This window comes from Dipteris shenzhenensis, chromosome 12, assembly GCF_047967505.1.
Source record: "Dipteris shenzhenensis isolate YYH24624 ecotype China chromosome 12, Dip_SZ_1.0, whole genome shotgun sequence".
NCBI classification, from domain to species: Eukaryota; Viridiplantae; Streptophyta; class Polypodiopsida; order Gleicheniales; family Dipteridaceae; genus Dipteris; species Dipteris shenzhenensis.
The window spans coordinates 24312685-24325821 of NC_141607.1; the positions used below are offsets into that span (position 1 = coordinate 24312685).

General features: G+C 41.3%; 1 protein-coding gene across 2 annotated transcripts in view; it reads left to right on the top strand.

Moving 5' to 3' along the window:
- Positions 1–3504: 3504 nt before the first annotated feature.
- LOC147896015 (plasma membrane ATPase-like) overlaps positions 3505–13137 on the top strand; it is a 55797-nt gene continuing 46164 nt past the window's right edge. Inside the window, exons 1-9 of one of the 2 annotated variants that reach the window (XM_087382934.1) lie at positions 3505–3604; positions 3895–3984; positions 4100–4198; positions 4393–4530; positions 4641–4775; positions 4866–5045; positions 9919–10125; positions 10271–10390; positions 10880–10999. In XM_087382934.1, the coding sequence (XP_087239060.1) occupies positions 4130–4198; positions 4393–4530; positions 4641–4775; positions 4866–5045; positions 9919–10125; positions 10271–10390; positions 10880–10999 (969 nt within the window). In that variant the 5' untranslated portion in view covers positions 3505–3604; positions 3895–3984; positions 4100–4129. Of the gene's footprint in view, positions 3605–3894; positions 3985–4099; positions 4199–4392; positions 4531–4640; positions 4776–4865; positions 5046–9918; positions 10126–10270; positions 10391–10879; positions 11000–13137 lie in introns of those variants that run through there. The other variant, XM_087382935.1, reaches the window with a different exon arrangement.

The window sequence follows — 13137 nt, forward strand, 5'->3', positions numbered from 1 at the left end:
TGTATTAGCATGAAATAGGGCATGTATAAGAATGTGAAATGTTTTTTTCTATTCTAAGAATAATGGTTGTTGAATCTCACATGGAGCCAGATCAATGGAGCGAGGGAAGAAACAAGCTGGATCAAGTAGCACCGTAGACATTGAAAGTGGAAACGTTGAGGTCAGTTAAAGCTAAATCATTTAATTGTATCTTGGAACTATGTAGTTTCTTACAATTTAAAGAGTTAAGATCCTTTCAACTTTCTGGAAAATCAGCACCATAGAACATTGAAAGTCTAAACGTTGAGGTCAGTGACCACTATATCATTTAATTTTATCATGAAGATAATAGGTACTTTCTTGCAATCTAAAGAGTTAAGAAATTTCATGTGGGCGAATAGGACTCGTTAGGGTTGGAGTAAGGCCATCAATTTTCTAAAATAAATATAATTATGGTTTTCATTATCTTGATCATTTAAAGGATTTTTCTTTAAAATAAAAAAACTAGCAATAACTTCAAGAGTACTAGAAAAGGGAGGGTCAGAGACCCAAAAATGACCCTGTGCAAAATTTGGCCAAGTCATAGGGTAGAACCTCTAGGCCTATGCTAAAAGAAGATAGAAAGCTCCACAAGGATCATAGCTAAACTGCCCGTGACTATGCTATATCAACCAAACACTGTGAGCCCAAAGAATCCAATTGCTCAATCACTTGGACAAGGTCTCGTTGAGAAGACCTAAGTAACTTCAAAATGCAATTCTCTTTATGCCCTATTGTACCTGCATCCCTGAAAGCCATCTGGTTCTGCAACAACTAGATTGAATTGCAAATAGCACCTTTGATGTAAGGCTAGTAGGCCACAAGAGTGGATGGAAGCCCAATTAGTTCCTCCAAGAGAACTAGCTTCTGGTCCTTGACCCAGTGTGAAACTTTGACATCAACCCAACCATCCTCACAGCAGCTTCCATTTTGCCACACACACTTCTTGACGTCGGACATCATAGCATCAAATGTTGCACATACTCAATGGCCTTACCACAAAGGGGGCACAAAGGTTTGACATGTAACCTCTTAGCTAGCTTCGCCCAGACCAGCATTGATGCTCACACTTCCACAATAAAAAGCTAAGTTTTCTTGAGCAGCAAAACTGCCATACCTACTTGAATCTTTTGCGCCACCATGATGGTGATCTCTGCAATCCCCACTTTTTGTTCACATTCTGCAATGGGGAGCTCACCTCCAACAGAGATCTGTACAGAGCTTTTGGGGAAATCTTCTTCAGTCGAGTCTTTCCCACATACCACTAATAAACTCTAGCATGGCTTGCCTTCACATAGTTTGTGGGCCAACCTTTAGGAATTCTCCTTAAGAGTAGATGCATAAACAATGTCTCTCAAACAATGAGAGAATACTAGCAACTCACATCTCCCAATGTGTGCCAATTCTCAGTATGTAGATTCCATAATTGAGACCAATAAACCATCCCTTTTTTACACATACTACAAGTGATTTCATATTCAAGAGGGAAATTGCCTTCCCCTCAAGGGTCAAGGCCTTCCTCTGCCAAATACATTCACGCAGACTGGCATTACCTAAGGGCCTTAGCCCTTTGGGAATCCGCTTCCCAATTAAAGCAACATTTCAGACATCAATATGTGGCATCCCAATTCCTCCCTGTTGCTTAGAAGCCTTTAGGGCCTCCTAAGGAATATAATGCATTTGTCTTCTTCCCCCATCCTCAGCCTAGATGAATGACCTGAAGCATTTCTCAATTTCTTGCCAAAGGGACATACGAAAGTGCCAAAACTAAAGCCACATAAGTAGTAGTTGTAGACAGAATATGCTTCACCAAAAGGGCCCTTGCATTCCACCCTAGTTCCAGCCCATGCTAACCCCTTAGCTTCATTTTCATCCGATCCCTGAACCACTCAAGCCTTTGTTTAACTGTTAGACCAAGACCTATCGACACCGCCCCCAAACATCTCACCACTTCTCCTCTTTGAATCCATCGTATAGGCATATATTCTACCCACTTTGGTGGCTGATCTAATGAGGATCTCAATGCAAAAGATTTATGCCAACTACATACAGAGCCCGATGCTTGAGAAAAGATGTGCATAACTTCCCGTAGCAGCTCGAGACACTGACGAGATTCTTTGCAAAAAGACATTAAATCATGACCAAACATTTGCGAGCCGATCTGATTCCCTCAAGGGAGGGAGACCCCCTCCAAGTGGCTTGCCCTTATTGCCCCCTTCAACAATTGCAAGAGAGGTATCGAACTAATGCCAAACAATAGGGGGGCTATGGGACATTCACATGGTTTTTTAGATGTCACTTTGTTTTCTACATATTACAAATAATGACACCTTCAAATATGCAAAATTATCTGAAGCTTTCAAACCCCCACCCCCCCACGGCCTCTGTGTGTGTGTGTGTGTGTATGTGTGTTTATGCATGTGTGCTTGAGAAAAAAAAGGCCATCGATGCTTATAAAATGTGTGTTTATGCTAGTGTGTGCTTGAGAGAAAAAAAGTCGATGCTTATTAAATGTGTGATTGAAGTTGAGGAATATAGCTATCTATGTATGTACTAGTTGCATAAGCATCTAGCTTTAAAACATTCATATCAAAAAAATCAAAGAGCATATTAGTATCGAATGCGTAGTGGGTAATCGTGCAATAGGCCCTCCCCATATCATCAAATGCAACCTCATCCTTGAAGATTGCTGGTGGTCGAGATACTTAGATGAGATATGGCAATCCCTTCAAAATCCCCATGATCTAGCCTAGTTAGTGTTAAGCTAGTGGAATTCCCATAAATTAATTTTAAGGGTCGGTAGATTCATAGAGGAACATTCATCCCTAGGTCTAGCCCCCACTAACAACACCCATGCGAGTGAGGCTTTTTCTCTACATAAAAGGCATCGATTAACAATCAATTGACCGGTTGCATGTGTTTCTTTTGTAGCATGAAACTCACGATTTTTATATGTCAAATTTGTTGTAATTTTCAAACATGTTGGAACACAAATTCTTTTACTTTCTGAAAAGTGTTTCACATATTTTGAGAGCCTCAAAAAGTACTATGTGACCATCTTTCTATCATCATGTCTTAGGCTGGGTTCACACCAGCCACCAGCCATCCTCTGAAAGGTTGCCATCCTAGTTGGCCCAATAAGAGGGAAGGGTTCCTCGAGCTGCGACATGATTGGTACCATTTCATCTCCTCCAACCACTAAACAAATCACCGGGTGGTGACAAAAATTAGGAGCCTGATGGTGTGAACCATCCAAGTGTGAACCATGCACGTGGCAGAATGCAATGACTGTGAAATAGACAAGGTTCTGTGCCTTGAACTTTGTTGATTGTTCAAATTTTTGAGCAATGACCTTGAGATCGACAAGGTTACGTGCTTGTTGATTGTTGAAATCGACAAGCTGTAGACGAAGTTACGTGCCTGTTGATTGTTGATTGGCAGTGGCCGTCACCTTGCATGCTCGTTGCTATTTCATGCACACAATGATGATCGCGCTGGCGGCTAAGTTTCTGGATATCGTCGAGTCTTGTGACTCTCCAATGGCTCAAACCCAACTCCTCGATCATGCTACGCATGTTCGCTGCTGGTATTTTATCAACCTGGCTTCGCTTTTCTTGTTTGCAAATGAGTCACTGGTCAGCCCAGAAACCTCTTTTTGTCATCCACACAAAATCTCAGCACAAACAAGCCCATTTTAAGATATTGAGTGCTCTTCTTCCTAAGAATACTCACTCGGAAACTTCATTTACTCACCCCTCACGCTGGTTAGTCGTAAATGAAGGAACTTTTAGATCTCCTCAACACTTCGTAACCTTGACAATTCTTATGAAAATAACCAGATATATACTCAATTCTGATAGAATTGTGTGTCAACAGCTACAAGGCATTAAAAGGGAGGGACTTACATCGGCGGAGGCAGAGAAACGCGTTAAAGAATTTGGACTTAACAAACTTGAAGAGACACCTGTAAGCCTCTCAGCGTCATGCTCCTAATCGTAGTTATTTGACATCCTCTGGGTTAGGTTATTCTGTATGATTCTCTAGCTATTTTTTACTCTGTTTATAACTCTGTTTCCGACAGGAAAACAAAATCCTGAAGTTCCTTGGATTTATGTGGAATCCACTGTCCTGGGTCATGGAATTTGCTGCAATTATGGCAATTGCCCTAGCAAATGGCGATGTGAGTATTTTTTCCGATTGTTACTTCTGGAGGATATGCTTGCTCGCATCTTTTTTTTTTTTTTTAATTTGAAAGAAAAAGGAGAGGGGTTCAGAGAGAATACAGTGTAACTTAAGATGCTTGCTCGCATCTTAAGTTAAACTGTATTCAACTTTTAACTTTTGGATATCGTGTTATTTTGGATTGGATCACAGCATAGACCTCCAGATTGGCAAGACTTTGTAGGCATTGTCGTCTTGTTGTTGATAAACTCCACAATAAGCTTTGTTGAAGAGAACAATGCAGGCAATGCAGCAGCATCTCTCATGTCTCGTCTTGCACTCAAAGCAAAGGTGTGCAAGCACAAAGTTTCAACATTAAGGAAATTATATGCGTATCGTGGCCAGGTATTGACTAGGCAGGTAGTCTCGTCTCACAATTTAGCTCACCGATGCAATCTCAGGTTCTACGAGATGGGCAATGGTCAGAGTTGGATGCTTCAGTCATTGTACCAGGAGATATCATCAATATCAAACTTGGTGACATTATTCCAGCTGATGCTGTACTTTTGGAAGGGGATCCTTTGCAGATTGACCAGGTGGGCCGCTCTCAGCATTGAAAAGGAGAGAACATGCAGCAGAAAAGTTTTTTGATTAAGCGCTCTTTGACATGAAATTTTCTCTTGCAGTCAGCATTGACGGGAGAATCCTTGCCGGTTATTAGAAAAACTGGGGAGAAGGTGTTTTCTGGTTCAGCATGCAAGCAGGGTGAGCTGAAAGCGGCCGTAATTGCAACAGGTGCGAACACATTTTTGGGGAAAGCTGCCCACCTTGTTTCTTCAACACACCAAGTTGGCCATTTTCAGAAGGTTTGATTCTAGCATCGGATGAACTCATATATAACAAAATTTGCCACCATTTCTATCTTGATTAAACTGGTATCTTTTGTTTCAAAAGATTTTTCTTGTTGACAGCACGTTCTTTATCCTGTAAACAATCCTGCCAGATGTCATCTCTCTCTCTCTCTCTCTCTCTCTCTCTCTCTCAGCCCCAATGTGAATCTGAAATTGAGAAAATTTATCAGAATTGTGCATCTATAGATGGCATTCCATGCAGGCTAGAGTTTCTTCATGGTGGGGAGTCATGTACAGAAAGAGATTGATGAAGGAATTTATGTTTTGTCAGAGAAAAACATTTATGTAGAATTGCAGGTTTACGATAGGTGTCCAGAACCTGCTTTACGTTAGTTTCTCTGCAAATCTACAGGGAAATATTTCCCTTTCCATAAGGGAATTTAAACCTACTTCCTTACAGTAATATTTTTCTAAATTTACCATTTCCAAAGCCAGAAGTATCCTATACCCATCTGTAGCTTTTCAAAAATAGCAACAAAAGCATTTCCAAAATCAGCAGAAGTATTGTGTGACTCAAAGAGAAAATGACAAAATACGTCAAGCACTTCCGTCTCACCCTCAAGTAGCTTCTTAAGTCAAGGAACCACTCTACGATAATCTCTTTGGTTTCTATCCCCACCAATCGGATTAGGGGAGATTGTTGGTAGCCAATGGGAGTGCAGAACTATTATGAGTGTACAAAGGTAGAGGTGTCACCGTGTGTGTTGAATCACGTCTAGGATCTCACCGTAAACACAGTCCAAAACTATAACCAAAACACAAGGATAATCAGCAGACGACTCACCTCCCAGCCACCCCCAAGCATGTGGGCTAGAGATCAGATTCCCACAAGCCATGCCTCTAGCTCTGGCATCCCATACCACCAGAACCCATTCAAAGGAACCGCTGGCACAGCATCTCGCTATCTGCCATGTAGAAGGCAAGACTCTAGGCTCAAGATCCAGACCAGACCATCTATGTACACACTGAATACTAACACAATTTTTTGGCACTTTTATATAGAAGCGCATCCCACTGTATGGAAAGCATCCTAGCTAAATATAGCCAAGTGGGCCTTTGGCAGTATTCAAGTTCTCTAGTCCCACATTAGCCTACTTCCCTTAATCTCAGGGCCCACTAATCTGAGGATTAGCGTCTAGGTACATAACATTCTTCCCCTCTTTTAAGTGTATACTTTTAAACAAAATTGGGAAAGTTCTTTTCCAAACTAGCAATCGACTCCGAAGTTGACTCCTTTCTAGAACTATCCTTCCACTTAACTTTGAACTCCATAATTAACTTAAGTTTTCTTTTCTTGAGATTGATAACTTTTTCAGGCCCATAGAACATAGGTCAAATCCTCAACTTCCACAAGTTCTTGGGGCAAAACAACTATCTTCATCTCTTTTAGTCTCTAACATGAAAGACCAGAGGGGAAGTTTTACGTTTGAAAGCAATCCTAGTTTATCTGTGACCTCATTAATCTTTTTCAAAGTTAAGAAGGATCCATAGTACTATACTATAACTTTTCTACCAACCCCATCCATGAATAAACCCACACAATGACTACGTACTGGAAGCATGTACAATGAGTACAACTTACTAGATCATGTACATAACGTGGATTTCCCTCTCTTAAGTTGTGGGTCATCCTTTGCCTTTGTGAATAAAACCCAAAAGACAGGCCGAATGGAAGAGGAAGGAAATATTTAAAAGGTAAAGTTCACGTGGATTTCCTCCTCTTAAGTTGTGGCATTAGGGAAGAAATGGGGTCTCAAAAGGGCCTCATAAGGAATGGATTAGGAGAGGGATAAAAAACTTAATCCAATCCTATGTGGAGGGCTCATAATGGAGGCTTAGGTGGTTTTGGTAGACTAGGGATGGTTTTGTAGGCACTTAAGAGGGGGGAGCCAAAAAAGCTATGGGTAACGTCTACATATAATCAAGCTGACAGTCAATGTGTTACATGATTGGCTTATTGGCCTAGTGGTAAGGGTCCAAGGGTGACGCCTGCACAGTCCATTTACTTTTGGGAGGGCGCAAGTGGGAGCTCTTGGACATGTGGCATGCTCGCGCAACCCGCGGCCTGCTCTGTATCTCTTTCCACGCCCAATGCGCCGCCATTTCCAGCCCACTTGGCAGTCCCACATTCATTTGCCTTCAAAAAAATCCCTCCCAACCTTTTGAATCTTGGGACACATGGCAGCACATGGTGCTCCCTTCCCACTTCGAGTGGTTCTTTTCCCAAAATCCATGATTTTCTCTTCCCCTTTTTCAAATAAAAACCACCTTTTTTTATTTGAACCCACCTATGACCTAGGCATAGTAAATGCAAGATGCCACCTCAACATGCCATTGCCCCACACAAAGGAGCACTCTCATTGGGACACCTCAAATCCCTCTCTAATCCCTTGAAATAATTGGAGGCCCTTTTGAGACCCCATTTCTCCCCTAATGGTCATCCTTCGCCTTTACGAATAAAATCCAGAAGATAGGCCGAAAGGAAGAGGAAGGAAATATTCAAAAGGTAAAGTCCACCTGAATCAAAGACCGGTCGATCAAAAGATGACTGCGTGGAGAACTGTTTGTATGGCTGCGTGCTGAGCACATCATGTGTCACCGTGGATTGTGCAGCTACTCTGAAGAAGAGCCATCCGGATGTGAGGCTAGTCGATGTAGTCATGGAGATGTGATCCGGTAGGTTGTGACATACGAGGGTGTCACAACCCAAAGGAATTGACAACAATGTGTGAGGTATGCTGCAGTAGAGCTATGATCTCTGTCAAATGGTGCAGGGTCGAAGAACACTTCATAGTCGATGTGGGTAGAGTGATCCAGGGGCTAAAAATCAGGGGCCAAAGGTGTAGGTATGATATACTACTCTGTTGATGAAGAGGCCCATAAAACTATCAAGAGCTGAAGGTCGTTTGATGTGTGCATAGCTAAACATCCATTGGCATGGGATGTAGCATCTGCCATAGGCTCAAGTGGAGCTGACAATATAAAGGCTAGAAGCTTGAAATATAACTGAGGAAACATAAGATGTCCCTGAGGCATATGCGGTGCCAAATGCTGATCTAGGGACTGATTTGAAGTCATGGATCCAACCACTAATCTGCATCAAGAATGGACCTGTATACAACAGCCATAAGTACATGCTGAAACACTGAGTCTCCCTAGGTTGTGCTATGACTGAACCTGATGATGTCCACTGCACTGAGGCAGGACTGCACTGATGCATAAATGTCCTCATGTGCTGAGGAATGATCTGCATATCGAAAGAGGTGGTGATCACTGGACCAAAGGGTGGCACAATGCGGCATGATTGAGCTGATGCTAGAAGGTCTTGAAGACTGATGTGCTGATCTGAACTACTGAAGGAAACTGTGTCCAAGGTATGCTTACAAAAAATGTGGGCTGATCCATGCTAATATCAAAAACATCTGCATCCAATCTCTCAAGACCAATGAGGCTTGAGTCGGCATCATGCACTGGTACAAACCTTGTGGCAATAAATTGTTGAAGTAGGTTCTCTTTCCACTCACGAATCTCGTCTGAAGTCATGATTGGTGTACCATCAACTGTGTGATGAGATTAACTCGATGCTGGAGGCGGTCTAGTGCTCTGTTTAAGAGGCTTACCTGTGTACCGGTATGAGTGTCTACCCATGAGAACACTGTAAAAGAGCTGCCACTCGGGGGCTTACGCTTAAAACGGTCAAAACCAAGTCATGATAACTACGTGTATGCCAAAGATCAAACTGGAAGTGAAATGATGACAATTGGGTGTCAGGAGTAGCCAAGAGGTTGTACAAGACTGACGTGTATGTGTATGGAACCAATTCCAGATAATAGTCAACAATATGTGACTTTACATGGGTGGCATGTGTGTGCAACAATCCTGAATCCAAGGAAGAGTGTCACACTATGTGATGAATTGCCAAATGCCAAGAGTATTGAACTGGTGTCAGATGTGTGAAAGTGTATACCAATGATAGATCCGATGGGATTGACACCGTTGGGAACTAATCAGGTAATGTAGCAATGGCTTACTTGGCTTGGTGGAGTTGGATCTTTTGTATGGCGGTGCTAGTCTACAGCTAGACTACACGTCGAAGCGCAACATGCAGCAAATGAATTTTATCTTGATTCATTTTATGTGCTGGGTACGCTGCAATGGATTAGGAGGTGGTTCTGATGATGAATATTTAACGATGTTGACTTGTGGAAATCTCAGGTGTGAAATCTGAGGTGCGACCTGCTGAGCAATTTTGCTTTTTGGAGTGCTGCAAAATTCCCTCTGGATCAAAATATACGGCCCCTAAAAGGATAGCCAAATTTTGATGACAAGAGAGAGAAAAATGATGGTGGTGGATGGAGTGTGATGTGGCAGACAGGTGGTCACATGCTTTACATCATCCTCAATAGCCTCCACTCGAGAAACGTCTGCCAAAAATATATGGAGTTATTGCTAAACAGGATGTTTAGTAATTATTCTTCATTTTGAGAGATGAATTCCCTCTTCTTCTGATGGACCAGACAGTGATATTCCCATTTGGTCTCAGCCTCAACCAAAAGCAACTTAGAACGTAGGCTGTACAATTGTTTGTAAAGCTCTCTCAGGGAGGAATTCTAATCGTCAATGTTTCCCTTGTTCTAAACTTGTATGTTTTTCCAAGTGTCATAAATTATATTTGCTTTTTTCAAAGAACTTTCTCTATGCTTTAAAGCCTCTGTCTTTTTTGTTGTAAGCATCCTTTCATAGACCTTTCAATGCTTTAACTTCAACACTGACAATAGATTGTGTAATTTGACTCAATAAAACTGATCATTGGTCCTGTTCTATCCAGGTCCTCAAAGCAATTGGAAACTTCTGTATATGCTCCATTGCCATGGGAATGTTCATTGAGATTATTGTGATGTACCCTGTTCAGCATCGAGCATATAGGGAAGGGATAAATAACCTTTTAGTCCTCCTCATTGGGGGAATTCCAATTGCTCTGCCCACAGTGCTCTCTGTTACAATGGCCATTGGATCTCATCACCTTTCTCAACAGGTCAATATTAGATCAATTAAATGCAAGTACTTATATTTTAGGTTTCGTTGTGATCTGTGACCCCGAACATGGAGGGATATTTATCATATTAAAAATTAGTAAGTTGTAAACAGTATTTAATGTTTGATGGAAACATATTTCACAGGGTGCCATAACAAAACGTATGACTGCCATTGAAGAATTAGCAGCCATGGATGTTCTTTGCAGCGATAAGACGGGAACACTTACATTAAATAGGCTTACAGTAGATAAACATCTCATTGAGGTAAGCAGTCTCTTAGAAGACACATTTCTTCCAATATTTTCTATGGGATTAAATATAAAAAAATACATACATGTGGATGCAAAGTGGGTGGTCAATTTTGGACTATTTTTCCTGTTTTGAGTAAGCATGCCAAGCACATAAAGGTTCGTCAATCCTCATTAAAAGATAGATACACATGGCTATTTCTTTCAGTTGTTGAAATATGCAGTCGGCTCCATGCCTCTGTAATCTTATTTTCATAGTTTTCTTAAGGTAGAGTAAATTGTTTGGACAGTAACAACTTCCTGGTTCATTCTTGTCTTAGTCCATTGTCTGTTTGTCTTTTATGACGAAGTATACATCGCATCGTTTTCACAGGAATTTTAAAAGAAAAATTTCAGAATCAGGATTTTAAATGCAAATGATCCAAGTTGTCAATTATTTCTGTCGAATCCATTGAGATGGAGTTCTCAATAATGAATTTTCTTATTCACTTCATTGATTGCACAGGTCTTTGAAAAAGATGCCAATAAAGAAAGGGTTATAGTGCTCGCAGCAAGAGCATCCAAAATAGAGAACCAGGATGCAATTGATTCAGCAATTGTAAGCTTGCTGGCAACTCCAGAAGAGGTAGCATGCCACACATTATTACATAGGTTTAATCGGCATATCCATGTATGTGCAAATGATGCGTAGGTGTATATTAGGATGGCTTGTGTATACATACGCAAAGGATGCTTGAATGCATATATGTGGACATGCATAGTTGTGTGCATAAGCATGTAATAGAATGCATATATGTAGACATGCATAGTTGTGTGCATAAGCATGTGATAGTATAATACACGGGTATACATTCAATTGTCTGCCTGCATTACCCTAAAGCATATGCAAATGAACAACGGCTAAGTAATGTACAAACACATGCACACACATATGTACCTCCCACTTTGGATATTCTTTTTACTATTCAGATTACCTTGATCATAATGTTCTGGTTTAGAACTCTTGCATACTCTTACAAAACAAGCCAGCTATCTCCATCTTCCGCCATAGTGAGTGAACTCCTAGTGCATCCTGCTGCTTCTTTGCACCTGCTACCGACCACCCACATGCTCTATCCTAAACCACGGTTTAAATTTAGTCCAATATGTTTATACACTTCTGCTAGTTGCATGCCATCCTTGCTCAGTTCTAGCCTACCCACACTGCAAAAGTCAGTTCTCTGCCTATTCCTAACAGCTGCATTTGCTAACTTTGATTATTATGCTCACTATTTGGTGCTCCTGGCGCCATCTAGACCTAACGGTTGCATTATCTGAGCATCAAAGGTGCAATTTAAGAAAGAGGTTGTTGCTGTAATTGCGTTCTGGCCAAGAGTTATTTTTGGCAATATTTTGGGATTTTTATACTTGTAGGTCCATTTGGCTTGACGATTTGAGATGTTGAGGCTATTTGGGTATTAGATTGAGCATATTGCCTCTGTTTGGATGTTTATCAAAAGTGACTGTGACAAATTGATTATAGAGTTTTGAGCTTTTATATATCAGCCTGATGTTGGGCTGAGTTTGATGTCTTATCTGGGACTATTTTCGTATATTAGTTTAGTAGATACAGGTTGTATTCCTCCTATTTGTTAAAGGAAATGACATGATTTCATTGGTTCCATCCAAAGCTCTGGAATATTGCAGTATTTTTATTTATTTTTTATTTCAAAGAAAGTACTTCTATTGAGTATGAAAGAAACTCCAAGAGCAAAGATCATGGAAGAAAATTCAAACACCCCAAGATGGAAAATACCATGCTCATCCAATAGAGCTAGAAAAAATCCAAGGTTGAGGCTGAAAGTGCTACCTCAACCCTGCAGAGGAATCTGAGAAAAACAGGGACCCACTCCACTACCTGAGAAAACAGTCCTCCTAGTGGAAGCATCCTGCATGCTCACCAAAATGGCCATAAGGGGTGTAATTATCTGTTCAAATACTGGCCAAGGTGTGTTAAGAGTCGATATGGGAGCCATCCAAAGCCTCTATGCATCTAGATCTCCAAATATGCCACAATGAAACTCTCACCAGAATCTCCCAGGAAGTATCTACCAAGGCATGTGCCGATGTGCAAGGAGAGCCGGCGGGAACATCATCCAGAGAGTATGACTCAATAGATGTCGTCGAACCGAAAGAGAACATGAAAGACCAAGGCATAAAAATTGTAGTACTATAACCTAAATTGGGATAGTTAACCTTGAGAAGGCCCCTAGCCAAGTAGCTCTATAGTGAGACGTGTCATTTATGTCAACCCAATCCAAGGATATGGCTGCATCAGTTGCCAAATTCTCACATGCACTTCCTCTGAGGTGACTTAATTGGAGTTTAGGATCATCTTGAAGGTTTTTGAAATCCCACTGCATTTAGTGAGAAGTACCAAGTGCTCTGCCATGACCATCATGTATACTGTCATTCCACATGATAGGCTATCTAACAATCTCTTATGGAGAGGAAGGGGGAACTTCCAACGTGTACTCTTGAAAGTTCCCCAAGCAAGCTTTCAAGATAGCATCCAGAGGGAGGTGGGCACCTTGAGATGGGCTGAAATAAAAATCCAACTACTGCTAATCATCTGTGGAAGGATATGGGACTGTATGCATCGGATGAAAAGGTTATTGTGCTAGCAAAAGCCTCCTGACCACCACCTTGCATAATAAGGCTCTGCATTGCAAGTCTAGATCAATGATATTGAGGTCCCCTTCTCACGTGGGAAGGATAAAGGTC